This window comes from Periplaneta americana, chromosome 11, assembly GCF_040183065.1.
Source record: "Periplaneta americana isolate PAMFEO1 chromosome 11, P.americana_PAMFEO1_priV1, whole genome shotgun sequence".
Taxonomy (NCBI): Eukaryota; Metazoa; Arthropoda; class Insecta; order Blattodea; family Blattidae; genus Periplaneta; species Periplaneta americana.
In genome coordinates, this window is record NC_091127.1 from 162,311,666 (window position 1) to 162,338,293 (window position 26,628).

The 26,628-nt window shown below is 35.8% G+C and overlaps 1 protein-coding gene across 2 annotated transcripts in view; it reads left to right on the forward strand.

Moving 5' to 3' along the window:
- The window catches only part of LOC138709533 (esterase E4-like), a 124,527-nt gene that overhangs the window by 21,158 nt on the left and 76,741 nt on the right, over window positions 1-26,628 (forward strand). Inside the window, exons 5-8 of one of the 2 annotated variants that reach the window (XM_069840360.1) lie at window positions 5,680-5,876; window positions 13,243-13,420; window positions 15,699-15,883; window positions 20,547-20,694. The exons of the other annotated variant lie outside the window; for it this stretch is intronic. Of the exons in view, the coding sequence (XP_069696461.1) occupies window positions 5,680-5,876; window positions 13,243-13,420; window positions 15,699-15,883; window positions 20,547-20,694 (708 nt within the window). The remainder of the gene's footprint in view (window positions 1-5,679; window positions 5,877-13,242; window positions 13,421-15,698; window positions 15,884-20,546; window positions 20,695-26,628) is intronic. 2 annotated transcript variants of the gene reach the window in all.

Below are 26,628 nucleotides of genomic sequence, written 5' to 3' on the forward strand. Positions count from 1 at the left end.
GTAGGTGCCAAATCTAGGAAATCATGCAGGACTATTTTCAAAAAACTACAAATAATGCCCATGGCTTGTGAGTATACCTTTTCATTAATAATCTTCCTCGTATGTAATCGTGAAAACTTTGTAACTAACTCAACAGTTCATAGCATAAATACACGTAAAAAGAAAATGACTTTCATACTCCATCGGCAAGTCTATCATGCTATCAAAAAGGAGTGCGTTATATGGCAGTAAACATTTTTAATAGCCTCCCTATGGATATAAAAAATGAAACTCAAAACATAAGATTATTTAGGGCTGAATTAAAGAAGTACCTAATTTCTCACGCCTTCTATTCTGTAGGTGAATTCATGACATTCAATGACACTTAATGAAATTGATACTAAAACTTTGTGTTGTACTAGTAGACTATATTTTAAATCTCTTCTGTATATATTTGATCTAGACTGTGACTATAAATTAAGACTTTGTAATAGTATTAAGTTTTTTGATTTGTTCCATATTCTAGCTGTAAGCAATGTATGAATACCATGGAATGTTAATAAATACAATACAATACAACAATAATTTCATTCAGGGTGATATATTCTACGTGTCGATGAATGTCTGATAGGCCCTCAGCACAGATTTTTTCTTTCCATATTTCAGTTGTTCTTATGATATCTGTAAGAAAACAAAAGGTCGAATATTTTAATATTTCATTGCTTAAGCATGTGGCTGATGTATAGCTTCATGATAGGACGAGTTGAGTACATTACAATCCGTGTTAGTATTGGCATGCTCACGACAAGAGGAGTTAATCACATATTAATCACCAGGGCAAGATGCGACAGAACTTAATGGGAATACATACTCTGTTTTTAACACTAGGAAAACCATGATCCTCCAGAGGTTACGTCAATAACGTGCTCGTTTATTTATTTGTTTTGTTTTTGTTTTTGTTTTTTGGTTTTTGTTTTTTTTTTTGTTTTTTTGTTTTTTGTTTTTGTTTTGTACACTTGAGCTACATTAGGCATTGCAGCCCTAAAGAGCAGAAGCTCGTGCTCGGGCGCAGTTCAGATCAGTTATACAAAATATATCACAAAATTAAGAGAGTTCATTGAGCACAATAACATTAATAAGTGGTAAAATACATGCATCATGTAATAATAGGGTCTATAAAAAATAGAAAATAATAATTATTATTATTTATTTAATCTGACAGGATTAAGGCCATAAGGCCTTCTCTTCCATCCTACCAGATAGCACATATAAATACAAAAAAGAAATAAAAACACTGAGAAAATGATACAAATTAAGTTAAAGCCCTGTAGAGGGTCAACAGAGTCAAAAGTACATTATAGAGCTCTCATCGAGCTAATACAACGAAAAGAAAGAAAACAGAGATAGCAATGATGATATTGATAACTGACAATAATAATAATAATAATAATAATAATAATAATAATAATAATAATAGTATTAGTAGTAGTAGTGGTAATAATAATAATAATAATAGTATTAGTAGTAGTAGTGGTAATAATAATAATAATAATAATAATAATAATAATAGTATTAGTAGTAGTAGTGGTAATAATAATAATAATAATAATAATAATAATAATAGTATTAGTAGTAGTAGTGGTAATAATAATAATAATAATAATAATAATAATAATAGTATTAGTAGTAGTAGTGGTAATAATAATAATAATAATAATAATAATAATAGTATTAGTAGTAGTAGTGGTAATAATAATAATAATAATAATAATAATAATAATAGTATTAGTAGTAGTAGTGGTAATAATAATAATAATAGTATTAGTAGTAGTAGTGGTAATAATAATAATAATAATAATAATAGTAGTATTAGTAGTAGTAGTGGTAATAATACTAATAATAATAATAATAATAATAATAGTATTAGTAGTAGTAGTGGTAATAATAATAATAATAATAATAATAATAATAATAATAAATTACATGTTAATTTTCAATTTTACAACATCATAGTTACAATATTTACTATATGTCATGGGTTAAGGTGAAGTTGCGCAACCTGACATGTGTTCAACAAACAATTCCACGAACTAGAATGTGATTTTTTAATTTAAATTTGAATTTTGATATTGTCCGACAGTCTCTGACGTGGTCAGGGAGAGAATTCCAGAGGCGTGGAATAAATATGCTGAAAGATGATGAGTAGAAGGATGTTCTGTGCAGAGGAATAGAGAGAAGGTACATGTTCCGGGTTCGAGGTAGTGAAAGGTAAACAAAACGAGATGCTAGGTAAGAGGGTGTGGAGGTGTGGATGATTTTAAATAGTAATAAGAGAGAGTTGAAGGATCTTCTTTCTTTAAGTGGACTCCAAGACAACAATTCTAGTGACGGTGTTACATGATCGAATTTTCTAATGTTACAAACGAAACGAACGCAGATATTGTGAACACGCTGTAGTCCAAGGGCAAGATCAGTATTTAGATTCGTGAATAAAGAATCGCAATAATCGAAGTGGGGCATCACTAAAGTTTGGATCAGGTTCTTTTTAAGGCTGAGAGGTAAAACATTGGTTAAGTGTTTGAGGGAATGAATTATGGAAAAAGTTTTCTTACAAGTACAAAGTACGTAAATATTAGAGTGTCAATTTTTAACTCAATTAGCTTAAACAATTAAATAATTAATCCGATTTGTTTCTTAAATCAATGTGTGTTAAGTGTACTTAGCTCAGGGTAAGCTCTAATTAATGCATTATATATTTTGTTTCCAAAATTTCTGCTGTGTTTTAATCCAGCAGTTGTGTGGCATTTGGGAGTATTTAGAAAGAAACTGTAGTTTTGTCTCGTATGGTATTCATGAGGATCAAATTTAAATTTATTGTGATTTTTATGGAAGTAAATCCGCAATTTTTGTTTATAAATTTGTTCTAGATTTGATACACTAAATTCCTGAAAAATTAATTTTGTTGGGTAATCGAAAGGTTTATATAGACAAATTTTGATAATTGTTTTTTGGAGCAAATTTAAAGGATGGAGAGTCGATTTTGCCATTCCTCCCCAACCTAATATACCATACTGAATTATTGATTGAATCAGAGCTAAGTACACAGTACGCAGAACATAAATAGGTAAATAAGAGCGTAGAATGGAAACTGTATATGAATTATTGTAATGGGAGAAATACTTATGTCTCTTTTTCCAAGCGAGCAGATGTTCCGTAAGTTGTCAATAAATTATCAAAAAAGGTTTGTAGAAACTGACTTGTGTCACTTTTCCCGAGCATTGCAGAAATATTAATTCAGAATTATACAGTCGAGTTGGTAATCGCATTATTTAATTACTTAGGATATTGAAATCCTTCAGACGATATTTTACGAAAATAAGGTTCGAACCCAAATGAATGGAAGGAAGTCCTTCAGTCTGTTTATGTGTGAGAGAACATAATAAAAAGATTAAATGTAATCTTGACGTAAACACGTCCGAACAATTGAAATATATTTTGTACTGCCATTACATTCTCGGTTGAAACAAGAGCAGAAACGAATAAAAAAAAAGAGGTTTTCTGAAAACCTGATAGATACAGATAGCAACGAAAAATAAACCATGAGAAGAGAAGCAGTCGCCAAGGCCATATAAAAGATGGTTAGTGTATAGCTCTTTGGCCTCTCAAGGGCGATTGTTGACAAAAAAACATTGAATGAAAGAAAAGGAAGAATAAAACATTTCGAAGAAATAATGCCAACTTTGTTCACATCGGAATGTGATAACTGATATCAAAGCTCTTGTCATTTTCCTGTAACATAAATGAAGCACAATTTTTTACTACCGGTTATATACGATGAAGAGTAAGTAAGGTCATGAATTTCAGGAGGCAATGCTTTCAAAAAGAAAGTTGTTTTATATGAAACATTTCATAGCGTGTTTTGGGAAAGTCATTGATTTAATTCCGAATATGCTCAGTCAATTTAAGAGGACAATGCATTATGACTATACATTATTGTAAGAATTTTAGTTTTTCTAAAACCTGCAGAAATTAATTTAATCTGAACAATTTTAACTTTTCGCTCTGAAAAGGAATTCCAAATTTTACATTTGTTCGGATCAGATTTTTACACATTTAAAAGACAAAACTAAAATTATTTCTATAATGTATTACCGTGTGAGTTTGTGTTTGTGTGTGTCTAATGGCTAGCAACTTCACTTTGCGTGATTCGGGTTCGGCAAACTGCAGATAGATGGCAGGACTGTGACCCATTTTCAAATTGCACACCACTTTGGCGGGCCACGTTATGCATGATGTCTATCTGTGAAGAGTTATGTCGTGTACTAGGGTGAGTGTATATTAAGTATTCGTGCAAGTGTAGTGTAGGGAATGGGTGAGGATGATGATGAAGATGAGGAAGGGAGAAGGGGAAACCCGGTGTCGGCACGTAGCCTACTCCTATCGAATAGCACCAAGGGAACCGCCAGGCTTAACGTCCCCACCCGACGGACGAATCACTATCAACAGTGACATGTGCCTTCCCTTCATATGCACTGCGGAGAGATTTAGGATTTAACCCAGGCATATTAGTGCACAATTTAGTGATTAGAAGTTGTGCACCGCCATCTCTCCTACAAGAAAATTTCTGACCCTTCTGGGAATCGAACCTGAGCCGGCTAGTATTATTATAATACACTGCAATCTTAAATTGACTGAGCATATTGGGAATTAAATCAATGGCTTTCCTAAAAATACGTTATGGAATGTTGCATATAAAACAATTTCTGTCTCGAAAAAAAAAAAATGAAAAAAAAGAGCAAAATTTTATTATTATTTTTTGTTTGAAATAATTCAAAGAATAACCCCCTAAAAATAATGTCTTTTCTTGCAGTTCACCCTGTATAGGCTTAGTTTAGATACCACAATTAATACTCTATCGGCAACTTGTTAACAAAGCATTTTTGATATTCAGAATCATTAGAATTTTGGTAATTCTGATATGAAACTTTTCTCTTGGTCCTTCAAAGCTTTAGCATAATTAGGCAGTACTTTGAAGCCCGCAATACATAAATACTTACTTACGTACTTACTTACTTACTGGCCTTTAAGGAACCCGGAGGTTCATTGCCGCCCTCACATAAGCCCACCATCGGTCCCTATCCTGAGCAAGATTAATCCAGTCTCTATCATCATATCCCACCTCCCTCAAATCCATTTTAATATTATCTTCCCATCTACGTTTCGGCCTTCCCAAAGGTCTTTTTCCCTCCGGCCTCCCAACTAACACTCTATATGCATTTCTGGATTCGCCCATACGTGCTACATGCCCTGCCCGTCTCAAACGTCTGGATTTAATGTTCCTAATTATGTCAGGTGAAGAATACAATGCGTGCAGTTCTGTGTTGTGTAACTTTCTCCATTCTCCTGTAACTTCATCCCTTTTAGCCACAAATATTTCCCTAAGCACCTTATTCTCAAACACCCTTAACCTAGGTTCCTCTCTCAAAGTGAGAGTCCAAGTTTCACAACCATAAAGAACAACCGGTAATATAATTGTTTTATAAATTCTAACTTTCAGACTTTTTTGACAGCAGACTGGATGATAAAAGCTTCTCAACCGAATAATAACAGGAATTTCCCATATTTATTCATAAATAATGAACTTATTTTTTGTCATGGATGGGATTTACAGACTTATCAACTTTAGAAACTTTTTCTCAGGTTTGTTTCACCGCGGTATATCTGAGAGTGGCACCGCCACCTGCATGTGGGCACTCACTGCTGCCAGCACACACAAGGAAAACAGAGAAAAACTCGCAGCAGAGATGGGCTGCCCCACTCAACCCAGTTCTGAGTTGATTTCCTGCCTCAGGAACGTCGATGCCGAGAAGATCATCAGAAGTACTCCACCACTTATAGTGAGTATTATGTTATAATCAGGGAGCGAAACTTGTTGCCCGATTGGAGAGAGGCAAATGATTTCAGATTAATGTGTTCTAGTAGAGATGGGTAAAAAATAACACAACAGTTAATTTGGAACTGTTTCGGTCTCGGAACTGTTGCAAAAATGAACAGTAGGTCGGAACCTACTGTTCCGAAATAACACTGTTTCGACTCCGATCTGCTCACTTGTCCAGCTGTGGCGGCCTGGAGTACTGCGTTGCGCAAATCATGTTCCACTCCGAGACAACAGAGAACAGTCGGAACCACGACAGCTCTGGCTACACTGTTCTCGTTGTTCTTTATGTTGTACTTGGAACAAGTTGGAACTTGGAACTCTCACGTGGATGGATGAGGAAGCGTGGAAATTGAAATTCTTGTAGTGTGATCATAAGTAATGACCAGGCTTCGAGACTTTCGACCCGATACAATAAGTTTACTGTGCTTGTACTATAGCTTGTTGACTCGCTGCAGGTAGCGAAAAGTAGAGATGTGTTGAGGGAACAACGTTGCTATTTAGAGTAGAGTACGGTAGTATGGGGAAACGCACATATATGGACATTCTGAAAGTAAAAATACATTACACAATGACAATGTCAAAATAATGTGAAAAGCATTTATTCTCCTGTCTTTTATAAGCATTTGTGTTTAATTATACACAGTGTTAATGGTGGAAATAAACATGTAGCAATTTTAATTTCTTCATTTATTCTATTGGTCGTCTTTAGGAAGTGCAGTTACAGTACCGAATTGCAATGTACTACAAGATACATTTTCAGTGTCTCAAACGTAAATCTTTTTCGGTTATCTGCCAAAGTTTGTACTGTGAAAAGCTGCGCTCTACGTCGCATGACGTGATGGGAGCAAAACGAAGAAACTTAACATCATTGCAGTCTCTAAGAGACAGTCCTTTATTCTCGGGTGACTCTATGTCCACAAATTTGCTGTTTATATTACACATGCTCCATCCGTTATTTTTACATAAAATTGATTTCCACTTCTGTTTTACACGTTCAGTAACCGGTGTACTGGATGTCTCATTAATTCTCTGCATCATTTTCTAAATTAATTTGAGGGCTTCCGGCATCTCTTACTCTTACTTTTCTAACCGTGTAATAGTTTCAGACACAGTTTGTATGAAAACCAAATTATTCGTCAGAACCTTCAAATCCAGAGCGTTTTCCTTTGCGTATTTGTTGGCATTCATTCTACAGTACCCCCACCCACTGTACGCTTTACCACTATACTCAGTACACCGTTATGCGGATTTCCCACTGAACTGCTCTATCGGGTCCGAAGTCTCGAAGCCTAGTAATGACACAGAGCGAGGTGGGATGCGGAGTTTAAATTATTACACTGGTACATATGCGTTTCTAACATTTTACTTCACTACTGCTAATGTATAAATAGGATACAGTAGTTATATATTTTCATTAAAGAAATTGTAATGTAATTATTATTATAAGTATTAAGAAAATTAAAAATAAAAATTAACGATTTTCGTTTTTTTACGTAACACCACAGTCTACTATATACAGTCGCGAAACTTGAGGCGTTTTTTTGCAAATCTCGTCATAAAGCGCTCCAAGCGGTTAGCAACTAGAAACAATAGAGTGTCCATGGTCGACTTTGAACTGTGTCGTATTTCTATCGAGTGCTAGCTCGTTGCGTATTTCACATTGATGCTTGTGAAATGTTCGTTATTGGTTATAATGAAAATGTTAATGGCTAAAATATAATAATTGGAATAATAATATGGGACAAGGAGGAGACGTTTGTAGTGCTATAAATTGTAACAGTAAGAGGAAGAGGCCAGAGTTATCGTTTTTCCGGTTTCCGAAAGATTCAGAAAGGTTCCTGGGTTTCCACAAGAATGCTGTGCAGAAACAAAACTGTTAATTTCAAGTTCTTTGTGACTGTTAGAATACATTATATCCCTAAATTTCACAATGGAATGTTTCAGTCTAACCGAAAGAACATTAGATACCGGTTAAAGTTCTGTCACTTAGGCTGCTAAATTTCCAGAGAAATAAAGGTTAGGTCTACTTTTTTTTTCAGAGGATATATTTTTAATTGTAGCTATTAATTTTGTTATTATTTTTATGTGTTATTTTGCTAAAGACGTAGAAAAATTAAGTTTGTTTTAATGAAATTTATTTATCACGTTTTATTTTCAATTCTGGTGGGATTATTATTGCTTAGGCCTACTTTTTTCTTAATTATAGCTGTTAATTTTGTTGTTATTTTTATTTGTTGCTTTACTAGAGACGTAGAAAAATTCTGTTACAATAAAATGTATTGATCACGTTTCATTTCCAATTCTGGTGTGATTATTATTGCTTAACCTCATCCCACTTTGTTAACTACGTAAGCCTACACAACAAGTACCGGTACACGTAAGTTACTCCATTAATTCATATTTCCATTATTATTGTTGTAAAGGGAAATGCAAATTAATATTTATTGGTTTCATAGTTAATTATCGCTATAATCTTGAATGAGTGAAGCGATTATAGTAAATTTCAGTTCGTTTTGCACAAACAAAAATTATATTATTTCTTGCAGGTATCTTCGAGTTTATGGTGGAATTTAATATACTTCATTAAAATAATAAATTAACTTTATGCATTTAATATTTCAATAATGGAAGGAAGGTGTTAATTTTTCCAAAAGAACACGACAACGAAAGTGTAACATATTTTGTCGTCTGCTAGGAGAGAGATCTGCGATGATGAGGCGATAGTAGCGATCCTAGTGGTGGGCAACTACCCATGTTTGCATTTTTACTACATATTGAGCTTCGCGACTGTATATAGTAGACTGTGGTAACACGGAGAACAAAAATTACATACTACACGTTTTAAATGACATGTTAAATGTTTGAGTTGGTTACCTTATCTTCATGACTTTATAGGCCTATACCAATTAGTGTTGCATTCCGACCTCATATTCAACAGCTGTGTATCTATTAAACGTGAAGCTTGAAGCTTCTGCCGCATACACAGCAAGCTTCCAAACCGATTCGAATGTGCATTGGAACGTCATCTACAGGCTTCGAGACTTGGGACCCGATACATTAAGTTTACTGTGCATGTACTATAGGTTGTTGACTCGCTGCAGGTAGTGAAAGGTAGAGAAGTGTTGACGTAACAACGTTGCTATTTAGAGTAGAGTACGGTAGTATGGGGAATATACATTACACAATGATAATGTCAAAAGCGTGTGAAAAGCATCTATTCTCCTGTCTTTTATAAGCATTTGTGTTTAATTGTACACAGTGTTAATAATGGAAATAAACATGTAGCAATTTTAATTTCTTCATTTATCCTATTGGTCGTCTTTAGGAAGTGCAGTTACAGTACCGAATTGCAATGTACTACAAGATACATTTTCAGTGTCTCAAACGTAAATATTTTTCGGTTATCTGCCAAACACAATTTGTACTGTGAAAAGCTGCGCTCTACGTCACATGACGAAAAAACCTAACATCATTGCAGTCTCTAAGAGACATTCCTTTATTCTCGGGTGACTCTATGCCCACTAGTTTGCTGTTTATGTTACACGTACAGTAACCGGTGTACTTGGTGCCTCATTAATTCTCTGCATCGTTTTCTAAATTAATTTGAGGGCTTCCGGCATCTCTTGCTCTGACTTTCCTAACCGTGTAATAGTTTCAGACACAGTTTGAAAATAGGTTTGTATGAAAACCAAGTTATTCGTCAGAACCTTCAAATCCAGAGCGTTTTCCTTTGCGTATTTGTTGGCATTCATTTTACAGTACCCCCACCCACTGTACGCTTTACCACTATACTCAGTACGCCGTTATGCGGATTTCCCACTGAACTGCTCTATCGGGTCCGAAGTCTCGAAGCCTGGTCATCTATTATCTATTGAGAAGCATGTGTGCTATGTCGTCACGGCTATAAGGTATTTTGAGAGAAGTCCGAGCGATGAATGCTCCAACGTATGTGCGAGCTGCTTGGGGAAGAGGGAGGTACTGTACCGCCCTCTGAACGACTCCTCAAATGGAGTGAGAGTCAAAGAGATAGCTCGCATTAGTGAACGATTCCGACACATCTCAACTTGTAACTGTTATTTCGGAACTGTTGTTTGGAACATAGTATTTTTCCGGAACTCAAACAGTCGGAACTGTTCCGGGAAAAGAACAACTTCGCCCATCGCTATGTTCTACAGTCCCTCTACTGTGTACAATAGAAGACGGCGTGGGTCGTGCCCCGTTGAACTACTGTACCTTAGTTGTTCGCTGTTTACTTGCTTTGTGTTGCAGTCGACGAATAGCCTAGGTCAGGCCTGCACAAGGTTTGCGCTCTCCGAGCCGGCTCACAGCTCATGAGCGGGGCCCTATGACCTTAACTCTTACTTACTTACTTACTTACAAATGGCTTTTAAGGAACCCGAAGGTTCATTGCCGCCCTCACATAAGCCCGCCAGCGGTCCCTATCCTGTGCAAGATTAATCCAGTCTCTATCATCATACCCCACCTCCCTCAAACCCATTTTAATATTATCCTCCCATCTACGTTTCGGCCTCCCTAAAGGTCTTTTTCCCTCCGGTCTCCCAACTAACACTCTATATGCATTTCTGGATTCGCCCATACGTGCTACATGCCCTGCCCATCTCAAACGTCTGCATTTAATGTTCCTAATTATGTCAGGTGAAGAATACAATGCGTGCAGTTCTGTGTTGTGTAACTTTCTCCATTCTCCTGTAACTTCATCCCGCTTAGCCCCAAATATTTTCCTAAGCACCTTATTCTCAAACACCCTGAACCTATGTTCCTCTCTCAAAGTGAGAGTCCAAGTTTCACAACCATACAGAAGAACCGGTAATATAACTGTTTTATAAATTCTAACTTTCAGATCTTTGGACAGCAGACTGGATGATAAGAGCTTCTCAACCGAATAATAACACGCATTTTCCATATTTATTCTGCGTTTAATTTCTTCCCGGGTGTCATTTATATTTGTTACTGTTGCTCCAAGATATTTGAATTTTTCCACCTCTTCGAAGGATAAATCTCCAATTTTTATATTTCCATTTCGTACAATATTCTGGTCACGAGACATAATCATATACTTTGTGTTTTCGGGATTTACTTCCAAACCGATCGCTCTACTTGCTTCAAGTAAAATTTCCGTGTTTTGACCTTAACTCTGCCAGTATAAATAAATAAATAAATAAATAAATAAATAAATAAATAAATAAATAGACAGGCAGACAGATAAATAAATAACTAAAAAATAAATAAATGAATACATAATTAAATAAATTAAATAAATAAATGAAATAAATTTAATAAATACATTTAATAAATTAAATAAGTTAATTAAATATATTAAATGGATTAAATAAATTAACTAAATAAATAAAATAAATAAATTAAATTGATTAATTAAATAAATTAACTAAATAAATAAAATAAATTAATTAAATACATTAAATAAATAAAATATATATAAGTAAGTAAAATAGATTAATTAAATATATTAAATAAATAAATAAATTAATTAAATAAATTAATTAAGTAAATTAAATAACTAAAATAAATAAATGAAATAAATAAATAAAATAAATATATTAAATAAATAAATAAATAAAATAAATATATAAATTAAATAATTTAAATAAATAAATAACTATAAATAAATAAATAAAGTGACATTATTTTACTGTTTTCTAAGATGATGTGTTTTATGGTAAGGTTCTGGTTATTTCGTCTTCTATAATTAGTAAAATCAATAGTTTATACAAATCTAGTCTTTCAGGTGAAGCTCCCTGTAAAGCAGATTTGAATAATTTCAAGGGAAAAATTGTTCCGGGGCCGGGTATCGATCCCGGGACCTCTGGTTGAACGTACCAGCGCTCTACCACTGAGCTACCCGGGAACTCCACCCGACACCGTCTCAACTTTTCCCTTTATATCCACACAACTCGAGTGGGCTGACGAAACGCCAGAGACCCACAACGAGTGCACACAATCTCTGTGTGACTTGGAATTGTGGTTTTCTGTTAACGTACACAGTAACGTATATATTATACAAATCTAGTCTTTCAGGTGAAGCTCCCTGTAAAGCAGATTTGAATAATTTCAAGGGAAAAATTGTTCCGGGGCCGGGTATCGATCCCGGGACCTCTGGTTGAACGTACCAGCGCTCTACCACTGAGCTACCCGGGAACTCCACCCGACACCGTCTCAACTTTTCCCTTTATATCCACACAACTCGAGTGGGCTGACGAAACGCCAGAGACCCACAACGAATTATTCAAATCTGCTTTACAGGGAGCTTCACCTGAAAGACTAGATTTGTATAATATATACGTTACTGTGTACGTTAACAGAAAACCACAATTCCAAGTCACACAGAGATTGTGTGCACTCGTTGTGGGTCTCTGGCGTTTCGTCAGCCCACTCGAGTTGTGTGGATATAAAGGGAAAAGTTGGGACGGTGTCGGGTGGAGTTCCCGGGTAGCTCAGTGGTAGAGCGCTGGTACGTTCAACCAGAGGTCCCGGGATCGATACCCGGCCCCGGAACAATTTTTCCCTTGAAATTATTCAAATCTGCTTTACAGGGAGCTTCACCTGAAAGACTAGATTTGTATAATATATACGTTACTGTGTACGTTAACAGAAAACCACAATTCCAAGTCACACAGAGATTGTGTGCACTCGTTGTGGGTCTCTGGCGTTTCGTCAGCCCACTCGAGTTGTGTGGATATAAAGGGAAAAGTTGAGACGGTGTCGGGTGGAGTTCCCGGGTAGCTCAGTGGTAGAGCGCTGGTACGTTCAACCAGAGGTCCCGGGATCGATACCCGGCCCCGGAACAATTTTTCCCTTGAAATTATTCAAATCTGCTTTACAGGGAGCTTCACCTGAAAGACTAGATTTGTATAATATATACGTTACTGTGTACGTTAACAGAAAACCACAATTCCAAGTCACACAGAGATTGTGTGCACTCGTTGTGGGTCTCTGGCGTTTCGTCAGCCCACTCGAGTTGTGTGGATATAAAGGGAAAAGTTGAGACGGTGTCGGGTGGAGTTCCCGGGTAGCTCAGTGGTAGAGCGCTGGTACGTTCAACCAGAGGTCCCGGGATCGATACCCGGCCCCAGAACAATTTTTCCCTTGAAATTAATCAATAGTTTAATTAATTTCTTAACAAATTATCTGATATGGTACAGCACAAGTAGGTACATAGGACTAACTAATATGCTCCATTTAGTTTAAAGTATAAGAGGCAAATAATGTATTCAAAATATAAATAATATTACTGAGTTAATAAAAATAAACATTGTAATTTAAGTTGCTTCATGCAATTGTTTTAGGACAAGGATGGTGGCCTTCATATTCCGTTCGGGCCTGTGGTCGAGAGCGCGGTAGGAGAAGGAGACGAGATGTTTATTTCTGCGACTCCTTTGGAAGCAATTCTGTCAACTGCCCGTCAACATCTCGTTCCCTGGATGGCTGGATTCACTTCAGGGGACGGCGCCATTCTTGCTGCAAGTATGCTCAGAACAAAATTATGTCTATAGTGATCAGTCACTAAATTAAAGAACTCGACCACATTCTCGGCAATACCTGTACGTACTCTCCCTGGTAGAACTCTTGACTCAACCCGTTGCAGAAGATACGACGAGCAAGAAACGCTGCCTCACGTCTTGGGTTTCTGCCATCATGGAGAATTGCTCCGAATCAACAGACATAATACGGTTCGTTCTCTCATCGCAGCTTCAATCCGTCAGAATGCTTCCTATGAGGTTTATGAGGAGGTTGGTTGCGTCTCTTCAGATGGCTCTACTAGACGTGCTGATATCATCATAATTGATCGACAGAAGGATAAGGGTGTCATTCTTGATCCCACAATCCGTTTCGAGATGCATGAGCAACAGCCACAAGAGGTGTGTCGTGAAAAACAAGTCATATACGAGTATAAGCCTTCTTGTCAGCATCTCGGAGCACAATACGACATCACACATTGGACAGTTTCTGGGCTCATGTTCGGTGCCCGTGGCACGATCCCACGAGAAACTTTAAATCAACTTAAACAATTTAAAATTTCTGATGCAACGATTGATGCCATAGGATCTCATGTGTTAAAATCATCCTTAGCTGTAATTAGTAATCATTTGTACCCAACAAACTTTTATTGTAAATGACTTCCCATGTTTTCGTATCATTTATCTTAATGTTGGTTTTCCTTTCAAATTGTCACACAATTGTTTTTAATGATTATTCTTTATGAATTGATTAGTAGGCCGATCTACTGGGTGTTCAGTTCAAAGTGTGTCATGGCTCGCTGTATGCCGTCATGTGGCTAGCCGATGAGCCTAGAGAATTCAATCTTCCTACACTTCCGCAGAGGTGTATAACCTACGAGGCTGGGAAGTTGCCTAGGAAGTACGGCGTTCATTCTGAAGAGTACGTACGGTACCGATACGTACGGTAACGCCGGTACTGGCAGGAATGTGAACTGTTTGGAAATACGTACTGTCGGGATATGGGGAGAGGGTTAAGACGATTACTTACGTATTTGTTGACATTAATTTCGACGGTCAACATGGACACGGAGCATTTGATTTGTGTTGTGGAATGTTACCGTACGCAACCTATGATAACAAATACCCTGCGTACGACTTGCCGGCGCAAAACACGGTTCGAAAGAGGTTATGGTAGCACACAGACCGTACAGACCGCCATCTGTTGCTACGACGTTCAAGTTATACCGTACACGTTATCAAGTTCAGATTGAAGAAAGCCTTAAATAATAGGCAACTTCTCTAACATATAAGCTGAAACTCGCTTCAAATCGGTGACCCAACAACAGTGACGTCATGACACACTTTGAAATGAACACCCAATATGTTAACCCTTATATAGGGCGGCTTTTTTTTTTTTTTTTTTGTTAAAAAATTTCCATTTTTCTTACATGAAGGACTGAGTTTGTATCTTCTGTTTGTTTCTTGCGACTTGTGACCTCAGAACCATAACATCACAGGCATTGAGTAGACCTATGTATTAGTGATGGGGACAGAATAAATCGAGGTGAACGATTTGGTGCCGTCAGAGAAATGGAGGGAAAGGAATTTGAGAAAGTTTCATTACGTTTAATTTATCTTAAAGAACTTTATGCAACTCCCAAATTTTTGTGTCTATACATCCAATAGTTGCATTTTGCTCCATATCATCAGTAAAGGTGACAGACGTAAAATAGAAAACAACGGCATTTAGCACTTCGTTTGGGTTATAAGTTGCAAATTGCTGTTTTACTTTATAACTTTAAGGTCTGCCGAACCAAAAATTCTTCCGAACTCATTACATCATTCCCAACAGTCCAAAAACAGGAGTTGCATCCCTGTTCCAACAGCACATTATTATCATGACAATTCTCTTTGCATTCAAAGTGATGTGATCAATGCCAATTTTCTGTACAAATTAGCTTACTCAGTTTTCAATAGCAGACCCATTGCGTGAACAATTCTGAGAATCCAGGAAACCTATTTTCAGTAGGGCCTATTTTCTTTTTCTCTCACCGCTTGCGTTATTTATTATAGCGTCTAATTTGCTTGCATTTCAATAATAATAGGGTCAAGCTTCTCGTACTATATTGGGAACGAAAGAATGATTAAAAAATTGGCCTGAAAATTCTTTTTTTTTTTTTTAATAACATAACAGATTGGAATATGTACCTGCGTTATTTTTCGTTTTAATATTACTATAATTTAAATGTTGATTTAATAACGTAATAATTTTGATATTTCCTTTCTTTTCTTTCTTACAACAGGGATGTATCAACGAGGAACTCTGATCAAGAAGTTAGACGAAGACTTCGAAAACATTATTGTAAATAACTTTCTTTCCGGGAGCAAGGAGACACAAACAGAACGGACAGAGACTGCCAAACGGATCCGAGAATTTTATTTTGGAGACAAACCCATCAACAAGGACACACGGAAAGCTTTGGCTAAGGTAATGATGATTACTTCTGAATTTTATAGCCTAATTATTTTTGGAATGATAGGCAATGCATAATTTCTTAAGAATTTTATAAATTATTTCTTGACTTATAGCTAATACATAATTTCTTATGCATTTTACAAATTATTTATTGACTGATTGCTAAAACATAAATTATTACGCATTTTATTAATTATTTCTTGACTGATAGCTAACACATAATTCCTTAGGAATTTTATAAATTATTTCTTGACTGATAGCTAACACATAATTCCTTAGGAATTTTATAAACTATTTCTTGACTGATAGCTCAGTACCCTGTAATGATCAACGTAGCAGTTAAATGCAGAATGGGGCGGAACAAATTATCCAATCGCAATACTGTGCTATTCCGTATGTATTCTGGATTCACGTTCGTCTACTGTTTCATGCCAGAGCAAAGCCAATGGGAGGCAAGGGGTGTTGGCTTATTGCCATGGTAACCATAGCGAAGTGAAACAGTACAGACGAAAAGCGGCTCTCACTTCATAGCTCAGAGCGCTAATAGCAAGCGAAATAGCAAGTCGCAGTACAAGAATGGATTCATCAGCGTTGTATTGCTAAACATTCCTTCAGCGTGGTGCGATTTTTATCTTACGTAAATATCATAAAAATCAGTAAAGTAAAACTACTAGGGCATTCGAAAAGTAATGGCAACATACTGTTGACACGCCAGGAGAAGGCAGCTGAAGTACTTAGACGGGGCGGAGGGAAACAGTCGCGCATGCGCACCGCGCTGTTCACTGCAATATTCCTGTTTCACAAACATCTACTGCACGTGTCTATGAGTCTTTGCGACTTTGTGAAAATAATAGTGGGGTTTTTACTGTAGTGTTTTATTAGTTTCAACAAGACAATTGTTTTCAGTATACCACAAATCTTGTATTGCTTTAGTTATCCTTTGCTTTTCATGTTAATAGTGTTGATAATAATACGGTTAATAGAATTTATGTTATTGTATACTGTTATTTAGGTTTATAGCAGTTTTTGTTTATTGTAAATATGTCGACAAAGAGGAAACAAGGATTGACAATCTATAGCGAAGAAGAACAACAGTGCCTTTGCATTCCTCTTACAAAACCTACAGCAAAGGTAGAAAAGTACTCTAATCTATCCACAAGAACAATACAGCGTATAAGGAATGAAATGAAAGACTGCACAGAAGGAAGTGCGTTGTCGACACCTGAGGGAGAAAAAAAATGTAAACGTCCAGAGTACCGAAACGCAAATGTAGATGACTTCGACGGGAGATTGACAAAAAAGATATAATTGAGAATTTTTATTTGAAAAAGAAAGAGGGCCACCGGCGTAGCTCAGGAGGTAGCGCGTTTGCCTGCTGATCTGCAGTTGTGCTCGGGAGTGAATTCGATTCCCGTTTGCGCTGACTACCTGGTTGGGTTTTTTCTGAGGTTTTCCCAAGCGGAAGGCGAATGTCAGGTAATCTATGGCGAATCCTTGGTGTCATTTCGCCAAATACCATCTCACCATCATCAATTCAATCGACACTGAAGAAGCTAGTAGTTATTACAGTGTCGTTAAATAACAAGTAAAAAAATAGTACCAAGCTGCAACAAACGTCTACCCTTTTACAAGAGAAAATTAATTTGAAATGAAAGACAACATTAAGACGAATACTGAAGAAAAAGGATTTCAGGTGGAAGAAGTGTGCAGCAAAAAAAAAAAAAAAAAATTGAGGAAAACACTGTAAATTAGAATACATGAAGATATCTACAGCAAATAAGAAAGCTTAGGAAAGTGGAAAAATCGATTTTGTATCTGGACGAAATGCGGATAGATAGGCCTACCAATTTAACGTTTTCCAAGTTCTGGCACAATAAAAATGTTACGGGAGTTTTGACTACTGTAAATGTGTCCAGAACACTCATTGTTGTTCATCAGGATGGGGGCGGTGGGGCTAATGGCTTTGTTGAGAGATTCGAATTAATATACACGGCTGGAACATAAACAGACGATTATCATGGACAGATCATACTCCAGAAATTTAAAAAAAAATGTGATAATGATAGTCATAGCGACAGCACCGAAGATGCGGAATCTTTTTATGTCTGACTCCGTTCCCGTGTAGCCAAGTAAGTGGACTAAGTTTTCAGGTCAGAGTGTAGCGTAAAGTTCCCCCGTCCCGCCTATCTACTCCCCGCGCCAACTCGTAGCGCGAAGACAGTAGTTACTGTTTCACACTAAATTTATTTAGGTTACTTTTGACATTACATACTTCATATATATAGTAGGTTATTTTACGACTTTTTCAACATCTTAAGTTATTTAGCTTCTGAATGAGGTGAAGGTGATAATGCCGGTGAAATGAGTCCGGGGTCCAGCACCGAAAGTTACCCAGCATTTGCTCATATTGGGTTGAGGAAAAACCCCGGAAAAACCTCAACCAGGTAACTTGCCCCAACCGGGAATCGAACCCGGGCCATCTGGTTTCGTGGCCAGACGAGCTGATCGTTACTCCACAGGTGTGGACCTTCATATATAGTCTCGTGCCGTGTCAACAGTACGTTGCCAAATTCTTGGAAGACGGCGGACTCCATCTGCGGCAGCATTTCTGGATATCTCTCTCACTGATCAATCTAAAGTTCTTCGATGTCAACTCTTGATTGAAAGCCAATGCCTCGCTTCCACCCAACTTTCAATAGTTCAGTATGGTAGGACTTCTCTCCCACAGGCTTCTTGTAATGCCCTAAAGCACTGAGTTGCATGTTTTTCTCTTGCAACTTGGATTCTTATGAAGCACCTTTGTTCGTATCTTTAAAGCTGTATTGTTTACTACAAATCAGAAACAGCTTCTGTATTTACAAAACATGGCTACTTCGAGACTTTCAATATTGCAAATTTAGGAAACAATCGCTGCTCTATTACATAGTAAAGGATTTCAATAGTCATCGCTAGGAGCGCTGATTTACAGCATTGTTACCATTACTTATTACGTAACTGAAAATGTTCGGAATATGTATTACCGGTATATGTATTTCTCATGTTAAATATTACTGTACCTGGTTAACATGTTTCGATCTGTTATTGACCTTCTTCAGAACTGTTGTTGCTGGTCTTGGCGCCTTTTGTTTGTTTTTTCCCTGTGGAGGTGTGTTTGTGTAGTGTAATGTGGAGTCAAAGAGTGTGTGTGTTCTGAAATTGAGTTGTGTGTTGAGAATTTCATTGGTGTATGTTTTTGTGTGTCTGTATATTTCGTATTGTTCTAGTGTGTTTAGTTTCTGAATTTTTGGTTGGATGTGTAGAATTTCCATGTCTGTGTTGATGTCTCTGTAGGTGTGGTTAGCATTTGTGATGTGTTCTGCATATATGGAAGTGTTTTGTAATTTTGTTATGGCTGTGATGTGTTCTTTGTAACGTGTTTGAAATGATCTGCCTATGTACACTCACACACTCTTTGATTCCACATTACACTACACAAACACACCTCCACAGGGAAAAAACAAAGAAAAGGCGCCAAGACCAGCAACAACCAGTTCTGAAGAATGTCAATAACAGACCGAAACATGTTAACCAGGTACGATAATATTTAACACGAGAAAGACATATAATACATATTCCGAAGTGATATAGTGTTGTTGTTTTCTAATGCCAGGCTTTTGACAATAAAGTCATTTGACCTCTTGCACTCCAATATTTTTCAAAGATATTATCATGACTAGCCACTGAAGCACAGATTTTGAGGTGTTCCGAATCCATTTCTTGGTTTGAGTTGCACAATGGGCAGCTAGGGGACTGATATATTCCAATTCTATACAGGTGTTTGGCCAAACAATCATGGCCTGTTGCCAATCTAAATGCAGCTACAGACGATTTTCGTGGTAAATCGGGAATTAACTGTGGATTTTGATGCAGAGAATTCCATTTTTTCCCTTGGGATTGTGTTATCAAATTTTGTTTGTTGAAGTCTAAGTATGTAGATTTAATAAATCTTTTCAGAGAGGAATACGTAGATTTAGTAACAGGTCTGTAAGTAGCAGTGCTGCCCTTCTTTGCTAATGCATCCGCATTCTCGTTTCCCAGGATTCCACAATGGGATGGTATCCATTGGAATACAATTCTTTTGTTGAGTGATATTAATTGAGACAGCATTTTAGTTATTTCTGCTGTTTGAGATGAAGGTGTGTGTTTAGAGACTATTGTAGGAATAGCAGCTTTGGAGTCTGACAATATAACTGCATTCCTAAATTTGTTGATGTGGCATAGAAGATTCCTGAGATTTTCACTTATTGCAATGATTTCTCCATCAAAACTTGTTGTTCCATATCCAAGAGATCTATAAAGTGAGAAGTGATATAGTGTAAAAAGTTATGTAATCAAGATGCATATATGAAAATGTTCTTTTTTATTTTATGGTGACGTACTTAACTTTGTTCACATGAAAATCTAGGGCCTACCTCTGCAGCATTTTAAACCTTTATGAAACTAATGTTGAGACCAACAGGTAATCAGCAGTTTAATACGATGGTGGAAAATAAAGAATGCATGTATTCGTACATAATTTGGTAACAGGATTGAAATAATTATTAGGCTACGTAATTCTCAAAATATCATATACCAGGAAACAATATAGGCTAGGTACCATCTGTTTTTTCTATGAGTTACTTCTCTTTTAAACCAGATGTACACAGACGTAATGCTGGGCATCGGGACGGACTCTGCTGTCAAACTTCATTCCAAGGCGGGCGCCACTGTTTATTACTACCACTTCGACTACAGAGGCAAGAACAGCTTCAGCTCAGTTTTCGGAGGCACGAACGAGGACTACGGTGAGTTGGTAAAGTGCAAATTCAAAATTCAAAGTGAAACATGTGGTCGACATTTAAACATAAGGAACATATCTACGTACTTTCTTATTTGGAGGAGTCGCGTTTTAGGACGAGTAAGTTACACGACTTCTGGGGTTCATAATGTGCTTTTACAGAATATCTTATTAAACACAGATATTTTGTTATGAAACTACATGCCACACATAAACTGAATTTACAGAATCTTACAATATAGAACCCCTATTTATAAGTCGTCCCTATAGTTATCTCTCTGTCAGCTGTTTGTTTCTGTTGGAGAGTGGAAAGTCATTTATTTATTTATTTATTTATTTATTTATTTATTATTTATTTATTTACTTACTTATTTAGTTATTTATTTATTTACTTATTTATTTATTTACTTATTTATTTACTTACTTATTTATTTACTTATTTATTTAATATTTATTTATTTACTTATTTATTTAGTTACTTATTTAGTTATTTATTTATTTATTTATTTACTTATTTATTTACTTATTTATTTATTTACTTATTTATTTATTTACTTACTTATTTATTTACTTATTTATTTATTTATTTATTTATTTATGTATTTATTTATTTATTTATTTACTTACTTATTTATTTACTTACTTATTTATTTATTTACTTATTTATTTGTTTACTTATTTATTTATTTACTTATTTATTTGTTTACTTATTTATTTATTTACTTATTTATTTGTTTACTTATTTATTTATTTACTTATTTATTTGTTTATTTATTTATTTGTTTACTTATTTATTTATTTACTTATTTATTTGTTTACTTATTTATTTGTTTACTTATTTATTTATTTACTTATTTATTTAGTTATTTATTTATTTATATATTTACTTATTTACTTATTTATTTACTTATATATTTACTTATTTTTTATTTATTTATTTACGTATTTATGAATTTCTATATTTATTTGTTTATGTATGTATTTATTTATTTTTTATGTATTTATGAATTTATGTATTTATTTGTTTATGTAGGTATGTATTTATTTATTTATGTATTTATTTATTTAGTTATTTATTTATTTATTTACTTACTTATTTATTTATTTATTTACTTATTTATTTAGTTATTTATTTAGTTAGTTATTTATTTATTTATTTATTATTTATTTATTTACTTATTTATTTAGTTATTTATTTATTTAGTTATTTATTTATTTAGTTATTTAGTTATTTATTTATTTATTTATTTACTTATTTATTTATTTACTTATTTCTTTATTTACTTATTTATTTACTTACTTATTTACTTATTTATTTATTTAGTTATTTATTTACTTATTTCTTTATTTACTTATTTATTTACTTACTTATTTACTTATTTATTTATTTATTATTTATTTATTTACTTATTTATTTAGTTATTTATTTATTTAGTTGTTTAGTTATTTATTTATTTAGTTGTTTAGTTATTTATTTATTTACTTATTTATTTATTTATTTACTTATTTATTTATTTACTTATTTATTTACTGACTTATTTATTTACTTACTTATTTCTTTATTTATGTATTTATGTATTTATTTATTTATTTACTTATTTATTTATTTACTTATTTATTTGTTTACTTATTTATTTACTTATTTATTTAGTTATTTATTTATTTATTTATTTATTTATGTATTTACTTATTTATTTATTTACTTATTTATTTACTTATATATTTACTTATTTATTTATTTATTTATGTATTTATGAATTTGTGTATTTATTTGTTTATGTATGTATTTATTTATTTTTTATGTATTTATGAATTTATGTATTTATTTGTTTATGTATGTATGTATTTATTTATTTATTTATGTGTTTATTTAGTTATTTATTTATTTATTTATATACCTATTTATTTATTTAACCTGGTAGAGATAAGGCCATTCTCTTCCCCTCTACCGGGGGATTACAACTATAATATTAAGAATAGAATTACAATTATAATTACAATTAATATTAAATTTACAAATACATAAATAAATAACTGATTAATAAAAGCTAGACAGTTTATTGTAAAAGTTAAGAAGACAGAAACATTTCTTTTATTAATTAAGTAAAAATTAAACCTATTCTACGCAGTAAGAAAATGCTTAATAAGCTTGCTTTTGAACGCTACTAAATTCCGACAGTCTCTGTTGTCACTGGGTAGGGTATTCCACAAGCGCGAAAGCGAGATTGTGTATGATGATGAATACGATGATGTCTTATGTGTTGGTATGGCTAGTATGCGGCTATTTTGCGTGCGTGTGAAGACATTACGATATGATTACAGGTAACTGAAACGGGATGCAAGGTAGGTAGGTGTAGAGGTGTGAAGGACTTGGAAAAGGAGAACAAGAGAATGAAAATTTCTACGTTCGTAGCCAGTTTAGAGTTTGGAAGGATGGGGTAATGTGGTCAGCGCCACGGATATCGCAGACGAAGCGAACACAAGAATTATGAACACGTTGTAATCTTTGCGACTGGTTGACATTGAGGTCAGTCAGTAGAAAATCACAATAATCGAAGTGGGGCATTACTAGTGTTTCCACTAGTATTTTCTTGAGTGATAGCGGGAGGAATTTTCGAATGCTGTTTAAGGAATGTAGAATGGAAAGCACTTTTTTGGTAATATGGGTTACTTGGTTATTCCAGTTTAAATGCGTATCAAAGTAAACTGCAAGGTTTTTAACACAGGAAGCAAAAGGAATTATTGTATCGTTTAACTTGAGTGGAAGAGCAGGATTAATGTTGCTTAATAGACGTTGACGTCCCTCTAGGATTGCTTGTGATTTTCTTGCATTGAGAGTCAAACCAAACTTTCTGGACCATGCAGATATTGATTTAGATAGTTATGCCTATCGTTTGTCGATTTAGCCTATGAGTCATATTACAAGCTTTGATTACTATATTGCGAGAGAACGGCATGATGAACTTGACTCCAGTGACATATGTTGGAAGTCGTCAGTCTCTGTAGTTAATTATGCAAAATCGTACGGTACAGTATGGTTCGCTACAATTTTATTTACGACTGTTACGTGAAGCACAAAATCTGTAAAGAGTTGAGAAGAAAGAAGGAATGTTCATGGAATGTAATGAGAGACGTTTTCGGTGACAGCATAATTAGCAGACGAATGTCTCCAGTGAGATTATCACATTTAAATTCTTGCGGTTTTTATTAACGAGCAGTTTAAAAGAGGGAGAAATAATCAGGATAGAAGAGAATTAAAAAATATATTCGGGCTACAATAGCTAGGATTGTAACACGCGAACTTAAAAAAATGCGATAGAAGCTATAAATAAAGCCGTCGTTTTTGGCGTGTGAAATAAGTAATGGGAACGTTAAGAGCGAGAATCTAACCTTTGCGACAGTCTGTGGGCAATAAGACTGACAACTGTGATTGGCTGATTGCTGACGTGACGTGTTTTTAGGAGGTGATACCACTTTCAGCTGCAGTGAAAACAGAAGCTCACTGACTGGGTAATGGGCTCTAGAACAAAACCCAGAAACGCAAAGTGCGAATATCTTACCTTTGTTACAGTCTGTGGGCAATAAGACTGACAACTACGACTAATTGATACATTGCTGACGTGACGTGTTTTTAGGAGGTGGTACCACTTTCAGCTGCAGTGAAAACAGAAGCTCACTGACTGGGTAATGGGCTCTAGAACACAACCCAGAAACGCAAAGTGCGAATATCTTACCTTTGTCACAGTCTGTGGGCAATAAGACAGACAACTGTGATTGGCTGATTGCTGACGTGACGTGTTTTTAGGAGGTGGTACCACTTTCAGCTGCAGTGAAAACAGAAGCTCACTGACTGGGTAATGGGCTGTAGAACACAACCCAGAAACGCAAAGTGCGAATATCTTACCTTTGTCACAGTCTGTGGGCAATAAGACAGACAACTGTGATTGGCTGATTGCTGACGTGACGTGTTTTTAGGAGGTGGTACCACTTTCAGCTGCAGTGAAAACAGAAGCTCACTGACTGGGTAATGGGCTCTAGAACACAACCCAGAAACGCAAAGTGCGAATATCTTACCTTTGTCACAGTCTGTGGGCGATAAGACTGACAACTGTGATCGGCTGATTGCTGACGTGACGTGTTTTTAGGAGGTGGTACCACTTTCAGCTGCAGTGAAAACAGAAGCTCACTGACTGGGTAATGGGCTCTAGAACACAACCCAGAAACGCAAAGTGCGAATATCTTACCTTTGTCACAGTCTGTGGGCAATAAGACTGACAACTGTGATCGGCTGATTGCTGACGTGACGTGTTTTTAGGAGGTGGTACCACTTTCAGCTGCAGTGAAAACAGAAGCTCACTGACTGGGTAATGGGCTCTAGAACACAACCCAGAAACGCAAAGTGCGAATATCTTACCTTTGTCACAGTCTGTGGGCAATAAGACTGACAACTGTGATTGGCTGATTGCTGACGTGACGTGTTTTTAGGAGGTGGTACCACTTTCAGCTGCAGTGAAAACAGAAGCTCACTGACTGGGTAATGGGCTCTAGAACACAACCCAAAAACTCAAATTGCGAATATCTTACCTTTGCCACAGTCTGTGGGCAATAAGACTGACAACTACGATTGATTGATACATTGCTGACGTGACGTGCTTTTAGGAGGTGGTACCACTCTCGGCTGCAGTGACAACAGATGCTCACAAACTATATTATGTCTGACAGGCGATGTTAACATTACTGTTAACAGAGAGAGGAGGATAATTATTGCTAGTGAACCAATGGTAGAGACCTCATTATCTTGAAGTTGGGCAGTATGAAGCCTTCTACCCCGTCCAACTTCAAGAGAAGCGTGGAATGATATCTCTGACGTTGGTTGAATAGCAATTATACTTCTATTCCTCCTCTGCCGCCCAGGACACGCGCCAAAAACGCTGGCGCTGGCTGTACTAAAGAGGGCTAATTGTGTCTAGATTGCGATGGAGGTTCTTTTCAGAATCTCTTCTGAAGGTAGGAGTGAATTTATGGAATGAATTTTTGTTGTCCACACACCGTCAGCCTCTGGTTTCTACTCTCACAACCTGTTTGCTTCTTTTCCGTCGAGCGTTCTGTCAGCATAGCTTAATATGATTAGCAAGGACGACTTACAAACAGGAGATTCATGTTTAGCGATGATCATTTGTCCGCACAAATAACTTACTTCCAAAACAGCTGTTTCTGTTGGTCTCCGAGACTTCGTAATGTCTGATTTGTTAGTCAGGAAATACGAAAGTAGAAGTGGGATTTGGATAAGCCTATAGACCAGCGGTGACCAAAACTCGAACTGCAATGATTACATTCGACAGACAGCGAAAAATCGAAAGAGAATTGGGAGGACAAATTTAAAAGGTACGCAAAATGCGTCCTTGCAAGGGGTTGGGGGCTGTACAAAACTAAATATGTGAGCTCCAAGCCTGTTGGCCACTAGTCTCACTCCGGGTTACGCTGCTCCACTGAAGGAACTCTAGAAAATTTGAAGGGGAAGCCGAAATTGGACGTAACCTCTTAGGTACCACATACGCGAGGGGGACTGAGATTTGATCAAGTGATCACGGAACGGGGCGAGGAGGAGTTGGCTGGTGTTTGCCGTTAGGATGGCGAGACGCTGTCATCTGTTGTTCGATGACAAAGCATGTGAAGGCCGCCTGAAGAAGCGCCGTGAAATCTAAATCTGCAATTTGAGAGATCCCTAGACAGCCCAGCGAATAGGGATTATAAAGAATGGACACTTCACGTCAGTACCTTTGATGTAGCCGGACTGATTTCAATGACCTTCAAGCCAGTTAAAGCGTGAGATTCTGCTTTCTCCCTAGAGTTGACGCTGACATCACACCAGCTAGCAGTCGACACAGCGGAAATAGAACACATATAATTGATACATCTAGGTACATTACGTACTCAAATA